The following is a 27,433-nucleotide window of genomic DNA, read 5'->3' as shown; positions in this document are numbered from 1 at the left end:
CTTGGTCCGTGGCCCTGCAGGTTACAGCATCCCAAGTGCACATCCAAGTACTTTTGAAATATGGTTAGGGTTTCTGCCTCTACCACCCTTTCAGGCAGTGAGTTTCAGACCCCGACAACCCTCTGGGTGAAGAAATTTCCCCTTAAATCCCCTCTAAACCTTCCACCAATTACTTTAAATCTGTGCCCCCTGATTTTTGACCCCTCTGCTAAGGGAAATAGGTCCTTTCTATCCACTTTATCTAGGCCCCTCATAATTTTATACACCTCAATAAGGTCTCCCCTCAGCCTCCTCTGTTCCAAGGAAAACAAACCCAGCCTATCCAGTCTTTCCTCATAGCTAAGATTCTCTACTCCCGGCAACATCCTTGTAAATCTCCTCTGTATCCTCTCTAGTGCAATCGCATCTTTCCTGTAATGTGGTGACCAGAACTGCATGCAGTATCCTAGCTGAGGCCTAACTAGTGTTTTATACAGTTGACGCATAACCCCCCCTGCTCTTGTATTCTATGCCACGGCTAATAAAGGCAAGCATTCCGTATGCCTTCTTAACCACCTTATTTACCTGGCCTGCTACCTTCAGGGATCTGTGGACATGCACTCCAAGATCCCTTTGTTCCTCTACACTACTCAGTGTCCTACCATTTAATGTATATTCCCCTTCCTCATTAGCCCTCCCCAAATGCATTACCTCACACTTCTCCGGATTGAATTCCATTTGCCACTGTTCTGCCCACCTGACCAATTTATTGATATCATCCTGCAGTCTACAGCTTCCTTCTTCAGTATCAACCATACAGCCAATTTTAGTATCATCTGCAAACTTCTTAATCATACCCCCTATATTCAGGTCTAGATCATTGATATATACCACAAAAAGCAAGGGACCTAGTACTGAGCCCTGCGGAACCCCACTGGAAACAGCCTTCCAGTCACAAAAACACCCATCAGCCATTACCCTCTGCTTCCTGCCTCCGAGCCAGTTTTGAATCCAACTTGACACTTTGCTCTGGATCCCATGGGCTTTTAACTTCGTGACTAGTCTGCCATGTGGAACCTTATCAAAAGCCTTGCTAAAGTCCATATACACTACATCAAACGCGCTATCCTCATCTACCCTCGTTACCTCCTCAAAAAATTCAATCAAGTTTGTCAGACACGACCTTCCCTTAACAAATCCGTGCTGACTATCCTTGATTAATCCGTGTCTTACAAAGAAATATGATAAAATATATTAAATGAAAACTTGGGTTTGAGCCTGTTTGAAGTATAAATCAGAATAAAGCACTTGTTAATTAACTCTTAAGAGGTCATAGTAGGTATATTTAAAAAATCAGCACAAATTGCACAATTTACTGAAAAGTTCCTGAAAAGTTGAGAAAACAAATAGCCACAGTAACATTAGAGGAATGATTGTGAATATTCAGTTTGAACAAAACAATTAGTAATTTCCAAGTATTTCATGATTGCATTACTGACACTTCAAAATTGTCAACCAGAACAAAGAACAATGCTATCTCATAATATCTACTATTCTTTGATGGTTGAACTGGTTCAATCAGCCAACCAGGTCTCATCTACTTTGACAGCTGACATGGCAGACCACCAACGAGAGAAGAAATCGTCACTATTCTACCCCATATTATATTGAGAATACTCTAACTGCAATGTTTTCGGATAACTAATTTGATATCTTTATCCTAACTTTGTAATCTCCTCCAGCCCTACAACCCTCCGAAGATCTATGCGATCCTCCATTTCTGGCCTTTTGCGCATCCCCAATTTTAATCGCTCCATCGGCGGCCGTGCCTTCCGCTGCCTAGACCCCAAGCTCTGAAAACCTCTCCGGCTCTATAGCTCTCCCTCCTCCTTTAAGATTCTCCTTAAAACCGACCTCTTTGACCAAGCTGTCCCAATATCTTATGTGGCTTGGTGTTCAATTTTGTTTGATAACACTCCCGTGAAGCACCTTGGGACGTTTTACTACGTTAAAGGTGCTATATAAATACAAATTGTTGTTGTTGCTGCTACATTAATCTTGTAAACAAAATAACAGAATTAAAGTTGTGGATTGGTCATTAATGCCAAGCAAAGGCTTTTTCTGCCATTGCTCACATTGAATAGTACTAATTAAATACAAGTTAGAGACATTCTATGAAACTTCACATCAGTTTTCCAAAAAGAAACCGAGGTGGTACTGGGTGATGTGCTATATTAGAATATGCCATTGTGCAAGTAGGTCTTGGGTTTGATGCCATTTTACATTTTCAGAAAGACTAGAAGGCTATGAATGTGGAAGATGGAGACATCCTACCAGTGTAGTGAAGGTGTAGGTGGGGGAGAAAATAAGAGACATATTTGGACATAAGGTAAATGCAAGAGGTCCCCTTATGTAGTACAACCCCTTAGCAAGTAAGCTAAAAGGCTTGCTGTAACAAAACTGTGTGACAAAAAAAATAACCTTACCTAACTGTGTAAGATCCAGTTTGGTCCAGTGCATACCACTTGGGCAGTTTTCGGACAACGTCCTTATATGAATTTTGCCTTTCAAGTCCAGACCCCAAACTGTGTCGTGGCTGGCAGAAATCTGTACCATCTCTACATCAGGAGGTAATTGTACCGTGGAGGGCCGAAACTCAGGATTTTGATCACTGATGCAGAATAGATCCTTGTTGCTTTGTCCCAGCCACAGAAAACTTCCTACAGAAGAAATCATGTTACATGAAGATCACTTTCATTATTACTGCATCACCCAATGAGCTCCGGTGCAGACAAAAGGCATCATGGAGATTTCCATAATTTAGAGGGGCAGTTGTAACAGATGGGCAAATAGCAAAGGAATAAATAGGCCGTGATCTAGCAGTCTATTCAACAGCTATCATTTACTAATCTGTGTAATGCAATCATTCATTTAAAAAAAATATAAGTTTTAAGTTAATTGTTCTGCTTGCGTTTACTTAGAAGTTAATCATTTTGAATACTAAAAGATAGCTGTTTTACTACAGGTTAAAAATCCCCCACCACCCCACACATTTTACAGCACAATTGGAGTAGAGCCAGAGATAATTGCAAGGAAAGAGCTCTCAAAGCATAAAAACAGGAATCGGCCATTCAGCCCCTTGAGCCTGTTCTGCCATTCTATTAGACCATGGCTGATCTGTAGCTCAACTCCATTTACTCCAGTGGTATTGGCATCAAAGCTTTGAAGAACTAATGCAGGGGTACTAGCAGACAACAGATTTTTCAGCCTAATGCATGCTCCAGCAGCCCTGGCTCAACAGGGCACTGAATTCAGAATTCGAACTTGTGCGCACAAGCGGCAGTCTTCCAAATGGCATCTGGAAGAGAGCTCCACGGCCGAGAGAATCTGTGCATGAAGCTTTGTCATTCTATGTGGCATATTTGGATTTACACAGAATGTTGTATGTAGGTGCGACAGCTCTCCTTTCTGCAGCAGCAAACATTGGCTCAAGTGCTCATAAATCTCAGTTGAAATCAATAGATGCTGTTTGGGAAATTTTAAAGAGATATAGGCCTAGAAATTCAGTATAGCCACGTTTGGGGCGCTACAGCCGGGCGGCTGCTAAAGTTTGCGCCCGGCGCAACTTCGCGCCACCTTCGCCGATATTCAGTGGCATCGCCCCAAGAGGTTGTTGCTGCGCTAAAACAGGCGATGCACGACTATCATTAGGCGCTAAGCCGGCGGCCCGGGGCGATACCCGAGGGCGGACGCAGCGCAGGTTCGGCGAGTTGCTGATTGACGGCAGACACTCTGGCGCCGGTGAGCTCTTAAAGGGGGAGGGTGGATTTGTTTGTCTGCCACGCCCTGCACACTGCAGCCCTGAAGCAAGGCCTGACCACTGCTGCTTGATCTGTGCAACGCCCAGGACTATGGAGAAGGCCAACGTTTGCACCCATTGCAGCCCCCATTATATGTTTCCAATCAATGCTATGGCTCTGAAGTTAAAGACAAGTGCAAAGCTGTGGCCTGAAGCCACAAGTACCTGTGCGAGTGTTGAGCCAAACCAGAAAGCTCTCTACCTTTGTCTCTCTGCAAAGATCCGTCTCTCACAAAGAAGGAGTGCTGCAAAATGGCTGCCATTTCTACTGCAGGAGGCGTGCCCTTTAATTTGTGCCCCCCTCGCCCCGCAGCGACTGGGAACCGTTCCCCTCTACCAGTCGCTAGGGGCGCCAGGCGCACAATAGGCCGGCGCCACTGAATTTCCGGTTTGGGGCGCACAAAGGGCGTTGCACGATGAAATGACGTCAGGATCTGTGCGCGCAGCTGAGCGCGCGCAAAGGCTTTGCACCGCCACTAAATCTTTACTGAAGTTGGGGAGAGGCGCAGATCGCGCTGCGCCCGGCCGCTAGCCGCCTAGCGCCCCACATCTCCTCCTCCTAAGGCGCTAGCGGCTGGCGCAAACAACTGAATTTCTAGGCCAGTGTAAACAATTTTAAGATGGGCTTTAAAATTGGGTTTTAGAAGCAATAAATCCCATCTCACTCATCCATTGGAAGGTTTTGAAGTTACTAAATTTGTAGAGGAGAGCTATACAGATTGAATTTACCTGGATTAGCCAGAAGACTGGTGGCTCATGGAACTAATGGCAAATTATCTTGCTGGTCTGAAAACTGGTTTGGCAGTTCTGAGCAACAGTAAGTGGTGCTGAATGGAAAGGACTATTTGGAGAAGGCAATATTTGGTGGACTTCTTCAGAGATCTGTTTCTGCATCCCCTGGTGTTTACGCTATTCATAAACGATAGAGAAGGGCACATTATACAATTTACTATGACATTGTGGCGACACGCCACCACTGGACATAATCCGCTCACGGCGGCACAGACAGTCTAAGCAGAAGCCCCCAGCCGGGGGCCCTTTCCTCCAGCAACTTGTTTCCCGCAGGGACAGGCTGCCGGGAGCACTTCCTGTCTGGGAAGTATTTAAGTGGATGCGCGGGCTTTTCTGTTTCCTGTTTGCCATGTGGTCAGAATAAAGAAGCTGTGTTTTCAATAGCTCTGTCTCGACTCCCACGTTTGCCGCGGTATCTCAACACTGGTGACCCCGACGCTCAGGACGAATCCTAAGCTAGCATGGCGGATACAAACGTAGTCACGGTTAAATTACCTGACTTTTGGGAGAACCTCGCCGAAGCCTGGTTCGTTCAAGCTGAGTCCAGATTCCGGCTGAAAGGCATTACAGTCGATGCCACGAAGTACGACTACCTCGTCGCCTCGCTCACCTACGCTACAGTCCCCAAGGTTTGGGCAGCGCTGCAGAATCCACCAACGGAGGGCAAGTACGAGCATCTGAAGGCTGCGCTACTTAAAAAATTTCAAACGTCCTCTTACCAGCGCCACTGCCAACTCCTGGACCTCCCCGGCCTTGGTGATGCTTCACCATCAGACCTGCTTTCCCACATGCTGTCCCTCTCAGACGACAAAAATCCCGGCGCCCTTTTTCGCACGCTTTTCATTCGGCAGCTCCCCGCCAGCATCCGCCCGCTCCTTGTGGAGTCTGACTCCACGGACCTGAATGAGATAGCCGAAAAGGCCGACCGGCTGCTCTCTGCACAGGCCGCTCGCGACGTCGCGCCCGACCTCACGGTCTTCCCGGGCCGCTAGGCCCGACCGCCCTACCACTCCGGGTCACTGCTACTACCACACCCGTTTTGGCGCTAGGGCTCAACGCTGCACGCCGTGTTCCTTCAAACCCCCCCCCCGCACCGGCCCCCGCGATGGCCGCGGGGCAGAAGGAGCCCCTACTGTACGTCACTGACGACAGAACCAACCGCCGATTTCTGTGCGACACAGGGGCCCAGCACAGCATCACCCCCGCCTCCGCCTTCGAGATCCAACGCGGCACACGGGGTATCACACTGGCTGCAGCCAACGGCTCTGAAATCCGCACATATGGCACCCGCATGGTCACGCTCGACCTCGCAGGCCGCCGCTACCGCTGGGAGTTCCTGACAGCCAAGGTCCTCTGCCCACTCATCGGCGCCGACTTCCTACGCGCCCACGGCCTCCTTGTCGACATTCCGAGGCACCGCCTCGTCGACATCAACACTATGGCCCCCATCCCCGGCGCCTTTACCCCGGCCCGTTCGGCCGGCCCGACGACCTACTGCTTCGCCAGAGCCACGGACGACTACTCGGCACTCCTAGCTGAGTTTCCCGCCCTCACTAACCCGACCTTTTCGGCCAAAGCCGCCAAGCACGGTGTGGAACACTATATCCCCACCACCGGCCCCCCAGTTTCTGCCCACGCCCGCAGACTCAACCCGGCCAAGCTGGAAATCGCGCGGGCCGAGTTTACCAACATGGAACAACTCGGCATCATCCGCCGCTCCAGCAGCCCTTGGGCCTCACCCCTCCACATCGCCCCCAAGCCCGGCGGAGGCTGGCGCCCTTGCGGGGACTACCGCCGCCTCAACGACGCCACCACCCCCGATCGGTACCCGGTGCCACACATCCAGGACTTCTCGGCCCGACGAACCGTCTTTTCCAAAGTCGACCTGGTGCGCGGTTACCACCAAGTCCCCGTACACCCCGCGGACATCCCCAAAACGGCCGTCATCACCCCATTCGGCCTGTTCGAGTTCCTGAGGATGCCCTTCGGCCTCAAGAATGCAGCACAGGCTTTCCAGCGCCTTATGGACTCAGTCCTCCGGGACCTGAACTTCCTATTCGTCTATCTAGACGACATTCTCGTGGCCAGCTCCTCCAAACAGGAACACCTCGAACACCTTCGCATCCTGTTCGGGCGCCTAGCCCAACACGGGCTCATCCTCAGCCCGGCGAAGTGCCAATTCGGCCTAACCGAGATCGATTTTCTCGGTCACCACATCACCCCTGCCGGGGCCGTCCCCCTGCCCAACAAGGTGCAGGCCGTCCAGCAATTCCCCCGCCCCACAACCATCAAGGGCCTCCAGGAGTTCCTCGGGATGGTGAATTTCTACAACAGGTTCATCCCCAGAGCCGCAGCCCTTATGAAGCCCCTATACGACTCCCTCCGAGGGAAATCCAGCAAGATGGACATAGCCTGGACCACTGACACGGCAGCCGCCTTCGACGCCACCAAAAACGCGCTCGCCGACGCCACTCTGCTCGCGCACCCGAGGGCCGATGCCCGGGTCGCGCTCACCCCCGACGCCTCCGACCACGCGGTCGGGGCCGTGTTCGAGCAGTGGGTCAATGGCGCGTGGCAGCCACTTGCCTTCTACAGCCGCCAACTGCGCCCCCCGGAGGTCAAATACTCCACTTTCGACCGCGAGCTTCTCGCACTCCACCTGTCGGTCCGCCATTTCAGGTTCCTCCTGGAAGGCCGCCCCTTCACCGCGTATGTGGACCACAAGCCACTCACATACGCGATGGCCAAGCACACCGAACCTTGGTCCGCTAGGCAGCAACGCCAGCTCGCGGCCGTCTCCGAGTTTACTACGGACATTCAGCACGTCTCCGGTAGAAACAACATGGTCGCCGACTGCCTTTCCCGTCCCGCCGTCTGTGCGAATCACCTCGCGGTCGACTACGCACAACTAGCAGCGGCCCAGCTCACGGACCCAGACCTCCTCTCGGCGGCTACCAGCCTGCCAGGGCTACGCCTAGCCAAGGTCGCGCACGGGCCCGAAGCCACGGCAGTCACGTGCGACGTCTCACTCGGCCAACCCAGGCCGGTCGTCCCCGAGACCTGGCGCCGCCGCGTCTTCGACGCGCTCCATGGGCTCTCTCACCCGGGTTCCCGCGCATCCGTCAAACTCCTCTCCAAGCGCTTCGTCTGGCGCGGCCTTAGCAGAGATGTTCAGACTTGGGCCACCTCCTGCCTCGCCTGCCAACGGGCTAAGGTACAGCTGCACACCAAAGCACCCCTGGGAGACTTCGAGGTACCCAGCCGCTGCTTCGACCACGTACACGTCGACATCGTCGGTCCCCTGCCGCCATCGCAAGGCCAAACTTATCTCCTCACGATGGTCGACCGCTACACACGCTGGCCTGAGGCAGTGCCGCTGACCTCCACCACCACAGCCGACATCGCCAGGGCGTTCGTTAACACCTGGGTTGCGAGGTTCGGCGTACCGGCCGACATAACCTCCGACAGAGGCGCCCAGTTCACCTCCGAACTCTGGACGGCCACAGCACGCAACCTCGGGGTGACGCTCCACCGCACCACGGCGTACCACCCGCAGGCCAACGGACTTTGTGAACGCTTCCACAGGTCACTCAAGGCCTCACTCCGCGCCGGCCTGCAGGACAGTACCTGGACTGACCGCCTACCGTGGGTGCTACTCGGCCTACGCACCGCGGTCAAGGAAGACCTCCAGTCCTCGGCAGCGGAGTTAGTCTACGGACAACCGCTGCGCGTCCCAGGTGAATTCCTTCCGGAGCCTACCAAGCCTTGGTCGGCCGAACAGCAGCGGCTCGACTCTTTCTCTTCCGCTCAGCAGTTCGCCCCACTTCCGGTCAACCGACACGGCGAACTCGCACCTCACGTCCCGCCAAATTTACAGCAGGCGCGCTTCGTCTTCGTGCGACACGACGCGCACCGCGGGCCCCTGCGACCCCCGTACGACGGTCCGTACGAGGTACTACAAACCGGGGACAAGGTATTCAAGCTGCGACTCGGCGACAGGGTCGAGACAGTCTCCATCGACCGGCTCAAACCAGCACACAGAACCAGGGGAACAGGTCCCCGTGGCCCAGCCTCCAGCCAGAGGCCGTCCCCCCGGCAAGCCAGCACAGCCGGCGGCGAACCGCCCGACCCAACCAACCAGACCGGCGACCACTCAGAGCCGCTGCGGCAGAACCATTAGACCACCGTCACGACTCGTCCACTCCTCCTAAGCGGATTCTGGGGGGAGCTCTGTGGCGACACGCCACCACTGGACATAATCCGCTCACGGCGGCACAGACAGTCTAAGCAGAAGCCCCCAGCCGGGGGCCCTTTCCTCCAGCAACTTGTTTCCCGCAGGGACAGGCTGCCGGGAGCACTTCCTGTCTGGGAAGTATTTAAGTGGATGCGTGGGCTTTTCTGTTTCCTGTTTGCCATGTGGTCAGAATAAAGAAGCTGTGTTTTCAATAGCTCTGTCTCGACTCCCACGTTTGCCGCGGTATCTCAACAACATCTCATTTTGTGGTCAAGTTATTGATGGCATCCAAAAGAATCTAGAACACCTAACCTAAATACAGTTGTATTCAAAATTTGGCCATTGGGGTCCACTACAGTCCTGCGGTTCTTGACCGACTTACTGCTCCGTGTTTCTGACTCACTATTCATGACCTGCCCAACTGAAGAATATTGAGAGTTGGGATCGTTACTGATCCGTTTCTTGCTGTGAAGCAAGTAATGACAAGTGGGCTGTTATTGGAAGGCAGAATGAAGCCTTCTTCCAAATACTGAGTGAAAGGGCCCAATAAAAATTGAACTATTTAATAGATTTATTGGTCCTTTTGTTATTTTCTTCTCATGATGCAGTACCTGCACTCCATTTGTCATTTGCATAATTAAAATCAGGAGCTCACTTTTGGGGAAATTTCAGGTAGAAACCCTTGTATCACCATTTCACAGTGCAGCATATTACAGCATTTGAGAGAGAGGCCTGACAAAAATTTAGAGAGTTACAATGGGCTAAAGAGCACAAAATGGTTTATAATTCAAAGTAGTGCACAATTAAATTTTAAAAAATGAAACACAAAATATGTACAAAGTGAATGGCTCTTATTTTGAAATGGGTTGACAACTGTGGGATTGAGAAAAATCCAATCCATCAGGTGCCTCTTCGTAAATGGAAGAGAGCACTATAAAATCAGGGAGGGCTTGACATACCCAAAATGATATTAATAAGATTAAATTTAAACAGTAAAATCAAGGGAAATAATACAGAAATGGCATGTAGTACCCACCAGTCATGGAAGGTATCCAGTGAGCTGGTAGACATTGCATTTTTGCACTCAAAGGTCACACTTGCCTATTAGCAAAGGTGGAAAAGGAAAAAGGATTTAGATGTGTTTATTGAACATTTGCTGAAAGTACCCAGTTAATGTGAAGCTGATAGCAACATGACTAATTAAATGATAGGCTACAACAAGGGAATTTGATTGTAATTCAGAAGCAACTGTTATAACCATGCATACTTATTGGAAAGTCCACATGTAGAATATCCTGTGCAATTTTGGGCACACGATTTTCAAAAGGACAACATTCTGCCACCATCACTGACTCCAATGTTGTTGGCATACTATTCAGCTGCCTGTTCATCATTAGGTCTTGCAAAAGCTAAAATTTCCTTCATCTCAGCGTCACAAAACTGAACCCATCTTCTTGGGTCCATACTTGTGCCTCTCGCTCCAGCTCCATTAGTCCTCCCAGTTGACTACTCAAGCTAAACCAGACAGCACACCCACCACCTCTTTGTTCTGCTTGGCCAAAAGCTGCTCTTCTTACCCCAATACCAATCAGTTGCCAAGGCCGTATTTTTCTACCTCCAGAACACTGCCCTGTTGTGTTCCTATTTCTCACTCACCGTTGCTGAAATCTTAATCCATACCTTCATCACCTCAAGAATTGATTTCTCAAATGCGGTCACCAATCTCCTTCCTCCACTCTTCACAAACTTCAATTAATTAAAAACTCTGCAGCCAAAGGCCACTCTTGGACAAAGTTCTAACCATCCATTATCACTTCTCCTCATCAAGGCCCCTGCATCCCTAAGCCCAGCATATTGGCTTAAAGATCATAACATATCTTAATTTCCAAATCTCTCCAAGGTCCCCACCCTAGCTTCCAAATCGTATGGTTTCTATCCACTTCACCTCAACAATCTTCTCCAGCCACATGTCACAGCTTGTGTATACGTTTCTTCAACTCAACCATCGAAAGACAATTTTTTAGCCATTCCTCTTGCTCTTTAGAACTCTCCCAAAACCACTTTACCTTGCTCCCACTTCCCTTCCTTTGAAAGTCTCTTTAAAAAATAAATAAATAAATAAATAAATAAATAAAAAATCTTAGACGTGGCGTTCTATTCCCTTTTCACCTTCCCTTAATCCTTCCCATCTTTTGCTCAGTGTCTTCTCCATTGTAAAGTGCTTAGACTTTTGTCTATCTGAGGGATGCTTTAAAAAAATGCAAGTTGCTGATGAACTGAAAAAGGTCTAGAGAAGAGCTACTAGGATGATTCTGGTAATTAAAGCTTTAGGTTATGAAGGATGGAATTAAGTCCACAAAATGGAACTTGCTTCATTAAGCTAAGAGGAGATGTGACCCAGATCTTTAAATAATGAGGATAGCATAGATGCAGGACAGTTGTTTAACTTGGACTGTGACTGCAGACACAAGTGCAAAATTTGCAACCTTCAATTAACAAGGGAATTTAAGAAATCCTCCACCCCCCAAAAAAGTATGTTGAACAGCAAAATCAGTTAATAACCATGTTAAATTAACTCCTTTAAAAGATAACTGAATAAATAACTAAGAATGGGATTGAAATAAACAAAATAAGTGCAGGTAAAAAATATTAAAGGCTCTGATCAGATCAATGATTTTCCATTTCTCAAAAAAGTCAAAATCCATTTTTATTATGTTATGCCAGAATTTTTACCAGTGTTTTGGGGATTGCATTCTACAATTCCATCTATTTTTCCATGAAAGTGCAAATCAGTGGCTTTGAACATAATGGCACCTGCCTTGTACAGGAAAGCAAATGGTCAGTAAAGAATTATGTGGATAATAAAACTTCAATAATGCCCTGCTGTTCTGCTTGATGAACTTCAGGCAGTGAAGAAACTTCACCTAGCATTAGTTTCCCAAAGGCTTTAACTGTGGTTGGCTATTTTCCTCAAGAGATTGGGCGCATCAGGTAGAATCCATGTTAGGGAAAATTGTGACTGATACGTGGCAAAACAAAACAAAAAAAACATGGCCAAATGGCCTTTACTCTCCACCTATATTAAATGTTGTACATCCTGCATGTTGCCCGATATGCTTGTAGGGTGTGGGAAAGTGTCTGTAGCGCATGAGAAAGTTTCTGGTGTGTCCATAGGCCTACAACGTATGGGTGTTCTCTCCCTTTGCCCTCCATTATGGCTCCAACCAAGCTCAGCACAAACTGCAGGAAAAGTATCTCATCTTTCTCCTTGGCTGGTTTGAAGTTCAACTTTTGAAACTTCAGACCTCAGGGGGTGAAATTCGGTTACGCCCCGTTTGGGGGTGGTAACCGAGTCAAGGCCGGACATTTCGCGCCTGGCGCGGAACTACCGCCCCAGCCGCTAAATTCGGCTTACCGCCCTGCCAGGAAGTGGAGCGCAATCTCAGGCGCTCCACTTCCTGGTGGGGCGGTAACCGAGGCGATGTCGGGGCGCGATCGGCAGCGCTCTGCGGAGGGCTGCCGTGTTTCAACGCCCCTGCAGTTCAACACCCCTCCCCCTTCAGTTAAAGGGGAGGGCCTCTGCGCACTCTGCAGGGCCTTGGATGGCCCATACTAGGCCACCAGGGCAGCATGGTGCCATAGCAGCAGCCTGGTGCCGAGTCGCAGTGCTGGGCAGCGCAATGGCGGCCAGGACCACGCCACGATCTACTACGGAGGGCCGAAAAAAAATGGCGGCCACACCTCCCCTTTAAATAACACCCTGCGAGCGGAGGTTGGCCTGGTTCATGACCCGCAAGGCTGGTGCTGAGATCACCTGTGGCAGCCTCACTGGGTGGTAAGGGGCTGGGCGCTAACATCATCGCCGGCGGCGCAGTGGTCCATGGCGCTACCAGCAGGGGCATGGCGCTATCAGGTAACGCCTCAGCAATGCCCCGCCGAATTTCTCGGGACGCGCTTCCAAACCTCTACCCCTCCCACCCGGTTGATAAGCCCGTTGCGCCCCATTAGCGCCCTCCAGAGGTGCTAACAGCAGGCACAAAGGAGCCAAATTTCTAGCCCACCTAGGGTGTCTGTCCTCTTAATTTTGCACCATTTTGGATCAGTATTCACTTTTTTTGTCTTTCTAATGCTGCTTCACTTCCCGGCTGAGATAATCTGTGTCTATCATCCAGGTTTTTGTTAAACCTTTTGTGGCTTTAAAAAAAAAATCTATTGGTAAACTATTAAATCCATCAACTACTTTCTTGTAATAGGAGTTAGTCCACTAACTATTGTTCTCCTTGACCCTCGCTCCACCCCTCCCAACATTTTCTTACATTTTTATGCTAATCAGGGTGTTAGTGTCAACACCAAGCACTCCCAGATCAGATATAACACAGCTTGATGCAGAGATCATGCACAATTGTCCCCAACCTGGTTTCTATCTAGCCTCTCTAATCTTCTGGAGGGCAATGACCAACCTCTACTCTGCCCTAGTCCCAACTAACAAGCGCACCCCATATTTGCACCAGTGTGGCATTTTTTCTATTTCTCACAGCAACCATCCTTAGGCCTGTTTGAGTGACATCGCCAAATAGTACCAAATTCAGTTTTATAGATGGGCCATGCCTACTTGAAACTGGAATGAGGCTACTCAAACTCATTTCATATAGGATCCTTAGCCAGCAAACAGAGGAGACAATTTCATTCATCACTTTGGGCTGGAAATGAACTCGGATCCCAGTGTCTAACCCACTGCATCAACCCAATTGTTTCCTTCCCCTTTCAAATCTCTCTGCTCCATCCTTTAAAGAGGGTTGCTGATCTCCCAGTTTCCAGTTCTGATGAAAGATCTGCATCCAAAATGATAGCATGGTTAACAGATCTGTGTACTTCAAGAATTTTCTGTTTTTATTTCAGCTTTCTATTTTTTTCCTTTTTATCTTTTTCTTCTCCCAGGAACCCCCTTGGGGAACATACCAGTATCTGCATAGGCCACAGAGGGGATTCTGGGTCCACAGAGCAGGGCTGCAGTAAAAAACAGAAACAGGAGATCTACTGCTGTCTTATGTTCTTAAGCCCATATAACAAAGAAGCAGTTGGTTTAGCCTGTGTGAAAGTTACAATAAAAAGGATATAACTGCATCAACTGTTTGGCTGTGGCAGCTTATTGAAGTGCTTGTGGAAGCTACTAACCTTTTTTAGTCGGGGCCATGGAAGCCATGACAAACGCCCATTTTATAGCTGATACAGTTCCTCGAGGTACAACTGCCTTCCAATATGTAGCTATAAAAAGGAAGGGAAATTAGATTTATTTTAATACCTTGCTGACCTAGGGAGATCAAATTTAGTTTGCATTGGTGACTAACAAATGTGATCTCAAGCAGGATTACATTATAATTCTGCTTAGCAACAGTTCGCAAGTATTGAACTATAAGAACACATATTCTTTGGTTGCTATACATTATCAGCCTGGGAAAAAAAATGCTAGATTTCAGTGTTTCCACTTCAATACCCTCTCCTTCAGCATTAATACATTCAAAGGTCAAACATTTTAGTCCAATGTACGGTCAATCACATTATCTACACAGTACATTTTAATTAGAAACAGCTGTAACATTCAAAACACAAACGCATTTATATATGCAATAAGGTGAATTAATTTTCTGATGCTCACAGATTTCCAAACAGCTGGTAAGTACCCATTTCATTTTAATGGTCACGTATTTATTCAAATATTTACACTGGTATCCCCGGTCAACCAAACCCAGCACCAATTGCAGTCTAGTTGAATATTCCAGATAATATAAAAATTACTTTCTCCAACATATTTTGCTGGAATGCAGCTTTTTTTAAATTAAAAAAGGAAGTGTTTACACTTCAATGTAGGGCATGTATTGTACAAAAATAGTTTCATTACAAATTTTATGAATATTATAAACAACAATGGATTATCAGACAGTTCAGTACATTGGCATATGGAGTCACACCACTTGTTACACAAAAATGTCGTAACCCCTCCAATAGCTTGCATAAATGGCCTTGGCAAAAGCCAAAGAAAAGGTCGCAAGCTTGCCTTCTTAATCAGGAATGGTACATTGCATGGAGATTTGAGGGATGCCCAAGTGAATGAAACAACAGGACAAACGAAAAATATAGAACTCTGCTAAAGACATACAGAATTTGATTTTCTTAAAAACTTGCTCAAAACAAATTTGGTCACTCACAATGGAAGAAAATTTTTAATAAATTTCACTTATAATTCAAAAGGCTGACCAACCTAATAGATTGCCCTTTGCCACGTGGAACTCATTTTTCCCCGATGTGATCCACACACCACTGCTGTTGGCACTGATGAGACTTGGCCGAGATGGAGACTGTTGTGACCATAAGGCACCTCGCAGTTTGTCTGCTACTTTTTCTACTGGAGCCTGAGCAACCGTGGCTACAGACTGTGTTGCATGGATTATTGTCTGGAAGATGCTGCACTGATCGAAGACCACATAATCCGTAATGCTCACCTATAATAGAAATGCTTTTTAAAACTAACTACCACATAACTTTCTCTTTCAAAATATTTCTAATTTTGTAAGTTAGGTTCTTTTCTAGTAAAAGTCTTGCAAAGTATCACAAAAGCATTCCCCATGGTCCTTCTGATCCACAAATTAGGATTTAATACAGAATTTCTGTTGATAATGCACTGGACAAGTTTTATTAAACATTTTATATAACATAATAGGAGCTCCTTTAGTTATTTTTACAAAGAAAAACTGAATTTTAGGATTCAATACTATGGCCTAGAAATTCAGTTGCTTGCGCCACCAGTTTGCGCCCAAAGAGGCCACTCAGAGGCTTTAGCGCCACTGGCCACAACCACCGCGATATTTAGCGGGGCGCTAATGGCGGCGTTAGCCTGTAGCGCTGCGCCGCCACCGATGACGTCATCGGTGTGTGCAGCGCCCCGCTACCGCCCCGAGCGCCATATTAGGTCGCGGCCGCCTCTTCCGCACCGGCCGCAAATAGCGACCGGTACACAGGGGCCTACCTGTGGCGGTAGTGGGGCGAGTTAAGGTGGAGGTGCGGCCGGCCGCTTTTTTGGCGGCCGCCTGCCCGCACCTCCGTCCCCGGCCTCCGACACCACCCCCCCCCCCCCCGGCGGCATTGCCGGCTGTTTCCCAAGAGCCCGGCACTTCTCCTTGGTGCTGGGCTCATTTGCCGGCACTCGCGAGCGGGGAATCGCGCTGTTGCAGGCACCTCCCCCTTAACAGTGGGAGGAAGGCCTGCAGTACCGCAGCCTGCCGTGCCGCAGCGGGTGGCGCTGCGTCACTTTGCGCGCCGATATTCAGTTTCAGCGCCCCAAGCGGGGCGCCGAAAGCCTTGTTTAGCGGCCGGCTTCCATTTGGGGCGCCGAAACTGAATATCCCGATGGCGCAAGTGGCTCCGCGCGCAGCGGTAATTCCGGCGCCCAGGCGAGCTTGGCGCCCCAAACTGAATTTTTAGCCCTATATGCTGAATTGTGAATGGAGAGCAACACGCTAAACCACCATTATTGTTTTTTGTAAACTGGATCAGTATACTGACTGGCCTACACCAGACAAGTTACAGTGGTAGCACCAGTCTCCTACTGAGCTACAGGAGGGAATTATATCATCCACTCAGCTGAAATTGGGTAGAACAGGAGTTAAAATCAAGCGGCTCTCTTTGCCACTCTATTTCCGACCTGCAGCAGGTTGCATCCCTTCTGTTTTTGCCAAAGGCGGAGGTGTTTGCCGGATTCAGGTGGGAGCTGTATTAATATTTGTTCAAGGTCCTATGACGTACATAGGACCCCAATGCCATTTTAACAGCGTACTGAGCAGGGCACCTGCCGCGGGCACCCCATTCAGTAAAACCAGTGGAGGGCCTAAAACGCAAGTTTTAAACTCATCTTTGTGCGGCCAGGAGGAGCAGGAGTGCAAGGGCCCCAAAAGGAATGTCTGTCCTGGGTTTCCCCCCTTCCCACCCATGAGACCCTGTCGACACCCTCCCACTGTGACTTCGAGTACCTCTGGACTGCCTGACGTTGGCCGGTGGCCAACTACCTCTTTATGCCTGTTTCAGGCGGGCAGCTGACCAGTGGGATGTAAATGAGGCCCAGCAGTTAATATCTGTTGGGCCTCCCACAGAGACTTCTGGACAGGTGGCCGTGCATCCAGCCCATTTCCTGGCCAGGAGTTAAAACTCCCCCTATAGATTTAACTGCACTGCTGAATGAATGTAGAGGAAATTCAAAAATGCCACTTATGGGCAATTTAGTCATCATCATGTCATATATAGTAGATAAAATTCAGATGTGTTACAGTTCTAACACAACAAATGCATTTTTTAATTCAATGGGGGGGGGGGGGGGCGGAAAGAGAAGAAAAGGAGGTCAAACACATGACAGAACATAGGTACTAAGTGCAAGAGCCACTGAGCAAGGAACAAATGCAGGTTTGATTCCTGCTCTAAAGTTCCTTATCTGAACTGTGAGAAATTGAAGTTGTGGTGTCTCCCTAGAGGTGTGAAGGAAAATGGGAGGAAAGGATTACTCAGGCAGTTCCTCGTACATCCTGGGGTCACTAGCAGCAGTCTGGGAGTGGGCTACCCATTTGCCCTCTTAGCTGCACAAATGTCAAAGTTAGTTGGATCAAATATGAGGAATAATTTATAACACATTAATTAATGCAATTATGTATTGTAGCAATACAGATACTGTATACAGTATATTCAGGTATCAGAAGCTATCAAGAGAGCACTTTTTTTTAGCCAAATCATAAATTTCCCTAAATAGCTATATGAAATATCCCTCAAGTTCATAACCTATTGCATACAAAAGCATTCCACTGTACTTAATCAAGGAATACATAAAAGTGCTTACCAGTACAATGGACTCATGCAACTGCTACACTAGAGATGATGAATTATCATTTATTCTGTTTTTGTTTTTTATAATAATCATGAAATTCTGCAGACATCACTTTTATTTACAGTTTTCTTAAAGGAGAATTACCATAATGCTTTGCTCATGAACACTCTTCTCAAGGGCAGCTTGGTAGTTACAATAGCCCAGATTTTCTTGGAGACTTTGGTGCATCTACAGTGTCAGGATCGTTAAACGACGCCAAGGAAAGAGGAAATTATGGAGTAAGTGACTTACATCACTTATGACGCTCCATATTTTCCTGCGACTTTTCGTGGCGCTCCACTGTTGTGTCGATAACAGTTGGAAGCTCATTTTCACAGCTCCATTCATCCCCCCACTGAAAACAATGGCGACCATTATTTTGTTGGAATCTCAGCATTTTTCACACCACTGCCACTTAGATTTAAAAATAGTAATGCTGGTGGCCTGGCAGCAGCAAGTTTTATAGCTAATAAACATCTTTTTTTAAAAAGGATAAATCACTCAAATGAGGCTAGCGAACAGACTTAGCACACCTGTGGAATCTCCACACTCAAATTCATGACATACTCTAATCGGAAGCAGCCTGCCTGATTGGACTGGTAGCACTTTGGTTAAGTGCCATATTTCGGATTTGTATTAAGAGATAGTTTTTTTTTAAATTTAGCCACACCGCTTCCAATTTATCGCCATCCTCGCTGCAGCGTATTCTTATTACAAATGCAGGTAAATACAGAGGAGCCTATCAACGGTGAGATCAGTGCGCTAGATGGCTAAATTTATAGTCTAGGTCACTACTGCAGGAAAAGCCATTGATAAAATGTCTGGCCTGAGTTCAGTTGGAGCTAGAAATGTAATGTTGACGTAACATGTGTGACATTTAAGGAGCAGGCTCGTTTGCCTCTGCAAAGTTATAGGGGGAAAAATTCAGTTGATTTGCGCTTCCCATTAACACCCCCAAGAGGGCACTAACGGGGCACAAAGCAACTGGCGCCTGGGCGCGACGCCGCTAACGCCTCCCGCGAAATTCAACAGGTTAGCGGCGGCGGCAGCGCCCCGCTCGGCTGCGATCTTCGGTAGCGCCCCCCCGACTTACCGCCGGACGTCATGTTCGAGTGCCGGGCTCTTTTGCCGATACTCCGATCCCTGGTGGCCCAGCTGGGGCCCGGGTCGTGCTGCGCTAGGCCCCTCCCCTTTAATTAGGGGAGGAAGGCCCGCAGCGCCACGCCGCGATATTCACTCGCAGCGCCCCAAGAGGGAGGGGGAGCACTTTCAGTAGCGCCCCGCCTCCTTCTTGGGGTGTTACCGGTGAATTCTTTTTCAGGTCGCTAAAAGTTGCGTCCCAAAGGGGCCCAATTTTTCTCCCACAGTAACTTAGCAAGTTTCAGGCAGGAGAAGACCTTTGCTCCATTTAGCCAACCTATCCACAGTATTCCCTTAGTGAATTTTAACACTGACGGTATTTGCTAAAGTACTTACTGTGCAGTTCTAATGATGGATAAAATAAATACAGATGATCATCAAGCATTTATTTTAAAAAATCCCGACAACCCCCTCACCAAATGCAAAGCTACCGGAAATTGACTAGTTTTACTATAAGTAAATATACTGAAACGGAGGGGAGATTTAATTGAGGTGTATAAATTTATGAGGGGCCTAGAGAGAAAGGATCTATTTCCCTTAGCACAGAGGTCAATCACCAGGGGGGACAGATTTAAAGTGATTGCTAGAAATCTTTTCACCTAGAGGGTAGTGGGGGGTCTGGAACTCACTGTCTGAAAGGATGGTAGAGGCAGAAACTCTCATTACATTTAAAAAGTACAGGGTACTTGGATATGCACTTGAAGTGCCGTAACCTACAAAGCTACTGGCCAAGAGCGAGAAAGTGGGATTAGGCTGGATAGCTCTTTTTCTGCCGGCACAGACACGATGGGCCGAATGGCCTCGTTCTGTGCTGTAAACGTCTATGATTCTGTAAGTGTGCAAATACATGATGATTCCATGTGAGGTCAGTATCACAAGTGCCTAATAAAAACTTTGGAAAATTAAGGTAACATGAGCTTTCACATTCACTACTTTTGCATTTTATATATTTTATAAAATGCTGGAAAGAGGAGAAGAATTTGATTTCAATATTCACAAGCATTCAGAAACTCAATTTTCATAGTTTAAGATGTCAGCGAAACTTTGTAATTTAATTAAGAGTCACAAATCCCTCCCCAATTAGCTTACAGGAAATCCTATTTAAGATGGTCATAAATCTTTCTCTACAGTTAAAATTCTTCCCATTCACAGCTACATTCATTATATAGATGGCCAACTTTAAAATGAAAGCTCTTACCTGCCACCAGTGGTCATCTTCACCTTGAGGTTTCTTTGACGAGATGCCAGTACGGAACCAGAGATTGCCATTTGTGTCTAAAGCCCAGGCTGTCTGCTGGTCTCCCAATGCGATACACACTGCCTCCAGCATCTGCCTTTCACTATAAAAAGGGGGAATATAATTTAAAAAATGTTAATTCAATTTTTTTGATCATAGAGCTGCAGAAACTCCCAAACTACATTTTTGAAAGCAAATACAATAATGGGACATGTAAATAAATTCATAAACATCAGTTCAAGGGAAGGATATAGGCAGTTTACTTTAAATGCAAGCTCCTCACTGCTCGGTGTGCACATTTTGGTTTCCTCTTGGTGTGGCAAATCAGTTCTTTCAGGGTGGCTTATTATTTTGCTGGAAGCAGCAAATAAGAAACCCTCTCTTATAGATTACATTATGTCCATTTGCTAAAAGAATCAGATGATCGAACCCTTTTAGAGGACTTGATAGAAAAAGCATCTTATTGCATCTCACAGACGTCTGAAAGTGCTTCATATGCAGTGAATTACTTTTCAGGGCTATGACCTATGTAGGCAAACACGGCCGCAATTTTGTGCACAGCAAGAGCCAAAAGCAATGTTCTAAATGACCAATTAATCTGTTTTTAATGGTGATGCCTATGGGTCAGGACACCAGGAGAACTCGGTTCTTTTTTGTGTAGTACCCTGGTGTGGTAAACCACTGTTTGTATTCCACTGTGTAAATGCCTGGACATGCCTCGGCTGACTCCTCCCACAAGTCCTAGTATAAAGGTGACTGCTCCCCAGCCCCTTTGTATTCTGGACCGGTCGACCACTCGAGGCAGACCTTCATTCTTTTGTTAATAAAAGCCTTTAGTTACTCTCTTAACTCTCAGTCTTTTATGAGTAATTGATAGCACATCACCTGGAATCTTTCCCTTGTACCACTGAACCTAGCAGAGGGGTGGTTTGGTTTAATATTTCATCTAAAGTACAGTAAAGGACTGGTCATTAAATTTAAATTACATTTTCAAAATATTAACCCATTATGATAAACAAATGTATATAAAACAGATAACTAATATATTTCAAATCAGACCCATTTTTAAAAGAAACTAGAATTTGAGGAAAAGGGCCACAGAAGGTTAGCAAACACTTAAGGAAAAAATATTTAGGTGAGAAAATAGAGCACAGTTGCACAACATTTCCTGGTATTCCAAAAGATTACTAACTGAAGGTTAAACAGTCTTTGTTGTTCGAATGGCAATCTTCTTCACATACCATGGTATGGTTTCAAATGATTACCCAGTGTATATGGAAAAATATCATGGTATGAAAACCAGAATCATGAAAATAAATCAAAATGGATTTAAACGAAACATTTTCAGAAAACATTCAAAAGAAAATGATCTGAACAGCACTTCACATCAACAAATAAATTTGCCTACCTTACAGCATCAGACATCCACTGTTCCCCCTCTGGACAAAAGCTACTTATGCCACTTCGGAAGAGAATTGTTCGCTGCTCTGTCAGTGCCCATACCACATTATTCCTGGAAGTAATTTGCACTAACGGATAAGGGCAATCCACCTTCACTGCTCTGGCACAAGGTCGATCTGCACTAAGGCCTCAAGATAAGGAACCACAAAGAAAATCTAAACTAAATACAATTATATTAAACGTACTATGGTAGAAATGGTACAAGTTTTAAAACATTATTAGCCATCATTCCTCTTACGTTTTCTACTCCAGATTGTAAAGCAAAAAAATGCAAAGCTCAGATAGTCAAAAGAAACAGCGAGGTGGGGAAAGGTAGGGAGAGAGGGAGAAACAGAGAAAGGTGAGAGGGAGAAAGAGAAAAAGAGAAGGGAGAGAAAGAAAGACAAACTTGCATTGATATAACACCTTTAAATGTACTTAGGATGTTCCAAAGCACGTCACGGGTAATTTTTTTTTGGAAGTATAGTCACTGTGTTATTTAGGCAAACACAAATAAACAATACGACAGCAACTTATGAAGTAATTCATTATATAATGGGTACTGTAACCAATACAAGAGCCAGATAAAACTACAACACAAATCTCTAACTATTGTTTGTGAATTTTTTGCTCAGCATAAAGAATGTCAGTATTAGGAAATGGGACATTTCTTTTACACTTTGCACTCAATATCTGCATTAGCCAATCCCAAATGAGACAGAAGATTGACTAAAAACAGTAAAATAATCTTTAACCTCTTCCAAAAAAAAGTGAACTAACAAAATCATAAAAGCACTGATAACGCAAGTATGGCATTTCCAATTCGCACACCAGACATTCTGTTCAGTGCTAAATCGTGGGCAGTTGTGATGTGGATCCCTGCTCAAGAGAAGACACCTAGACGCTCATCAGAATCTGTATAAAGATGCTCCAAAATTAATTTACTATAGGATCTTTTTAAGAGCAGAAATTGGAGAATTTAATCCCAATCAGGCTGTGTTGGCATCAAACCCCTGTTCCAGAGGTGAAAGGATAGTGTTCCTATCCACTGAATTACTCAGTCCAACTAGGGTCAAGCACAATATTTCATAGGTAGCAATTATTTGCAACTGATCTTATCCATCGATAACACATTTCTTTCCCTTCAATAAATCAACAGGATCACAATTAGAACAAGGTGAATGACTCCTCTGGTATCCAGACAGATGGGATAAAAGTCTCCTCTGCTTGCTCGTTGTGGGGTTCCTACTCGAGAGCAGTTGGACAATCTCAATCCAGTTCCAAGTGGGTACGGCCCACAGCACAAAAGTGGCACTAACTGGAATCTTACTCAGGGGCCACAACTGCTGGTGTGGGAAATGGAAAAATGTAATATTGGGGGTCTGAGACAGAAACACCTTATTTTACATCTAACCATAGTATGCCTGACCTTTAAGTGCTTAATGTTGACACTGGGTGTCAAAATGGATAGTTCTAAACCCAGCACTAACACTGATGAATACAAGATTCGCACCCACATAAAAATCATCTCTCAGGCCTCCCAATGTAGCTGGCGCTACTGCACCTCCAAGCTCTACTCCCAGGTTCTTTCTTCTAGGTGTAGATAAGTTTACTTTCTATTCAAAAATGTTCTGTTTATTCCTTCCTACATTTACTTATTAACATGTGTCTTTGAATATCTACATTAGAAGTTTTATTAAAAGTGCCTTGGGATGGTTACTACGTTAAAGGCACTATATAAATGCAAGTTGTTGTTGTTTTAACTTAAAGGCCACAACCACTTCCAAAAAAAATGTGGGCTTGGAGGTAGATCCTGCAGTCTCTGGATGTGTAGTGTGCACAATTTCCCAGGATTCATCCGCAGCACAACTGATGCAATGCTTCTCTTCAGTCTCTAACAATATTTGTTTGGATGTTTTTCAAAATTATTTGGAGAAATGCGAGGGGAAAAACTGCAATTTTGGAGAAAAGGTTCTATTGTATGTTTTTACAAGAGGCTGAACATGAGTGAGAGTGAGATAGACCCATTTCCAATATGACAGACTGCAGATTACACACCAGGGACCAATCAGAAAACACTGATTTTAACGTTTGCAAAGATCCGTTAGAAACTTACAAACCAGCCAGACTCGTGACCCCTTTCAGTGCGGTTCAACACAAGCCCTCCTCCTCCCCTCACTGCTGAGACATCAGGAATGCACCAGAGAGAAATCCTACATTCTAACCCACACCCCAGTTCAGCAGACTTAGCTATTTTGTTTAAGTAAATCTGGTTTTAACCACACAAAAAGTACCATAAATGAAAACATGGACACTGAGCCAAAGGAGGAGATATTGGGAGGTCAAAAGGGTGGTTTTCAGGAGGAGAGGGAGTTGGGGAGGTAGATAGATGGAGGAGTTTAAGGAGAGAATTCTAGAATGTAGGACCCAGGTATACGCAGGCAGAACCACCAATTGTGGGGTGAGGACAGAAGAGTCAGTGCAATGGAGTGTTTGGGGGAGGAGCTGGAGTTAGAGATAGGGAGAGGGGAGGTTATGGATTGATTTAAACAAAAGGATTAGAGTTTTAAGTCTGAACCTTTGAGAAACCCGAACCAAAATTGACTTAATGTGGACAAGCACAACTTGTTGTAGGCTAGGATATGGGAAGCAGAATTTTGGATGAGTTGTCGATGAAGGGTGGAGAATGAGAGGCCGGCCAGGAGGTGACAAAGGCATGAATGATGATTTTAGCAGCATAAAAGCAGGGGCAGAGGTGAGTGATGTTACAGAGATAGAAGTAGGCGGTTTTTGCAATGGATGGGGATATGGGGTCAGAAACTCAGCTCAGTGTGCCAGAGCTGGGAAAAGTTAGTACCAGCTGAATGCACAATCATACCAATCGACTGCAACAGGACATAGAAAGGCTAGCAGAATGGACATACAAGTAGCAAATGGAATTTAATAGAGAGAAGTGCAAGGTGATGCATTTTGGCAGAAGGAACAGGGAGAAGCAGTATACACTGAAGGGCACAGTTTTAAAGAGTGTGCAGGGACAGAGGGACCTGGGAGTTAATGTGCATAGGTCCCTGAAGGTGGCAGGACATATTGAGAGAGTGGTTAGCGAAGCATATGGGATCTTGGGCTTCGTAAATAGAGGTATTGAGTACAAAAGTAGAGAAGTTATGCTGAACCTTTATAAAGCGCTGGTTAGGTCACAACTGGAGTATTGCGTTCAGTTCTGGTCACCACACTTCAGGAAGGATGTGAAGGCCCTTGAGAGGGTGCAGAGGAGATTACCAGAATGGTTCTGGGGATGGGGGATCTTAGCTACAAGGACAGGTTGGAGAAGCTGGATTTGTTTTCATTAGAGCAAAGGAGGTTGAGGGGTGATTTGCTGAGGTGTACAGGATTATGATGGGTTTGGATAGGCTAGACAGGGAATGGCTGTTCCCACTAGATGATGGTACAAGGACTAGGGGACACAGATTTAAGATTTGGGGCAAGAGATACAGGGGGGATGTGAGGAAAAACTTTTTTTTACACAGCGAGTGGTGTGGACCTGGAACTCGCTGCCGACGGAAGTGGTAGAAGCGGAGACACTCAAATGTTTTCAAGGGGAGACTGGATAGGCACTTGAGAGAAATAAACTTGCAGGGCTACGGGGATAGAGCGGGGGAATGGGACTGACTCAATGGGCTGAATGGTCTCCTTCTGTGCCGTTATGACTATATCCAACCAGTACCAATAAGGGTTGATCAGTAATCTTTACAAGAGACTGGGAGTGAGATCAATGTATTAATTAAATCAGTGAGTTTGGTGTGAAGGATAGGCATATATTACAGAGAAGTAAATGTGAAAAAGTGAGTTGCCACCCATTTTGACAGTGAATGCACAGCTGTTCCATTATTTTCTACTGGTGGTGTATGGAAAAATAGTTCTGATCTGTATGTCTTACATACATAGAACAAGTTCTATAGTCCACGGGAGGTTGTTATTTCTCTCAGGGTGGGTCTTGACCGCATGTGTTAAATATAGAAGTTTATTTCGAAGCAAATCATTACTAGAATGGTTCCAGAGATGAGGGAATACAGTTACGTGGAGTGACTGGAAAAGCTGGGGGTGTTCTCCTTGGAGCAGAGAAGGCCAAGAGGAGATTTGATAGGTGTTTAAAATCATGAAGGGTTTAGATAGAGTAAATAAAGAGAAACTGTTTCCAATGGCTGAAGGGTTGATAACCAGAGGGCACAGATTTAAGGTAATTGGCAAATGAACCAGAGGCGACATGAGGAAAAACATTTTTACGCACCGTGCGGTTAGGATTTGAAATGCACTGCCCGATAGGCTGGTGGATAGAATCAATAGCAGCCTTCAAAAGGGAATTGAATAAATACTTGGAGAAAAAAATTGCAGGGATATGGGGAAAGAGCAGGGGAGTGGGACTAACTGGATTGCTCTTCGAAAGAGCCGGCACAGACTCAATGGGTCGAATGGCCTCCTTCTATGCTGCAATATTCTATGATTCCATGAAAAACAACACAAAATAGAAGTCAAATGATTTCATAGGACGTCTTGTATCAGTCAGTTTTATTATCCGTTCACCTATGTCAGCTCTGCCTTTACCATGCTCAGTGAATCCACCAGATTACACAGCAAGAATTGTTCTAAAATATAACTTATTAAAAATTTAATACCTTCATTATCCATGCACCAATTATCTTCCAAAAATTTCAGAGAACGAAGCCTTGCATGTTACCACCTTACTATACAACCAGTAAACACCAATCTTATATCTAACATAAATCAACCTCTGAGCCAAAGAAAGATTAAATTCAATTTATTTTGTTGTACTTTTCATCATTCCTATGGATAGATATTATTCTCTACATCTATACGAGTGAAGAAAAGGCATCGTAATCTCAACTAATACTACCATGCATAACCTGGTCTTTGACAAAGACTTGAAACAGATTATTTCTTGCTCAGTACATAAACTACAAATTGTAAATTGGGAAGAGACTTTATAGATACGTTTCAAATGCCAAAAATAAATCAGACCACTTTTTCAAAATATAAATACAATTCCCGATAGAGTAGCACTTCACATTATATGCATTTTCTGTATGTACAGAATTACATAGAAATTGCAACACAGAAACAGGCCGTTCAAACCAACCAGTCCATTTTGGTGTTTATTATTCTATACCGCTTGCCATAATTGTGGTGTATGTGCCTTTAAGAGCCCCCTGTGTACTGTAATGCCGGTAATGGCCACTCGGGCTATATAAGCCTGTATATTGTCTTGTATCTGTTAGTTCACCTCCAGACTTTGTTCAGTAAACACCTGTGAAACCAACTCCTGCCTTCCGTGTCTCTATTAACACATGGATACAACAGTGGCGACGAATTGGAAACGGACTTACCTGCAATTCGGCAGCACCTCAAGGAGATCGATTCCTCAGACGAAAGTCGAAGAAAAGCAAGAAAGAAAAAAAAAAAAAAAACTGTGATTTCACCAGCTAGCCGAGCTGGTGGCAGTTACTGCAATAATCCTTCCTGGGTGGCGGGCTGGGGCTCCATCGGCTGGCTCTGCAGCAGGGCCGAGCAGTGAAGGCGGAGGCAAACAGAGACAGAAGGGGGGAGCACTCGGGAGACGGCCGGCGCTGCAAAGCAGGTCGGCGTTCGGACCAAGCAGAGGGAGGGAAAAGTCCCAGAGTGTCCGGCGGGAACGAGTCGCCACCTGTAAATAAAAACCGCGGAAAACAGCGTTGTCAGCAGCAGCAGCGGCGGGAAAGCGCGGGAAGCGCCATTTTTTTCTGCAGGGAAGAAAGGAAAGCGCGGGAGGCGCCTTTTTTTTTCAGGATGCCT

At 46.2% G+C, this 27,433-nt stretch overlaps 1 protein-coding gene across 1 annotated transcript in view; it reads right to left on the bottom strand.

Moving 5' to 3' along the window:
- The window catches only part of tecpr2 (tectonin beta-propeller repeat containing 2), a 125,142-nt gene that overhangs the window by 45,456 nt on the left and 52,253 nt on the right, over nt 1–27,433 (bottom strand). Inside the window, exons 12-16 of the mRNA XM_086003015.1 lie at nt 21,555–21,735; nt 20,108–20,249; nt 15,124–15,364; nt 14,040–14,129; nt 2,466–2,699 (exon numbers count right to left, since the gene is read on the bottom strand). Of these exons, the coding sequence (XP_085859141.1) occupies nt 2,466–2,699; nt 14,040–14,129; nt 15,124–15,364; nt 20,108–20,249; nt 21,555–21,735 (888 nt within the window). The remainder of the gene's footprint in view (nt 1–2,465; nt 2,700–14,039; nt 14,130–15,123; nt 15,365–20,107; nt 20,250–21,554; nt 21,736–27,433) is intronic.

Source organism: Somniosus microcephalus, chromosome 12 (genome assembly GCF_052327205.1).
Source record: "Somniosus microcephalus isolate GS21.2 chromosome 12, FLI_Smic_1.0, whole genome shotgun sequence".
In the NCBI taxonomy this organism is placed as follows: Eukaryota; Metazoa; Chordata; class Chondrichthyes; order Squaliformes; family Somniosidae; genus Somniosus; species Somniosus microcephalus.
The sequence above is the reverse complement of the archived record's forward strand: the minus strand, read 5'-3'. Positions and strand labels throughout refer to the sequence as shown.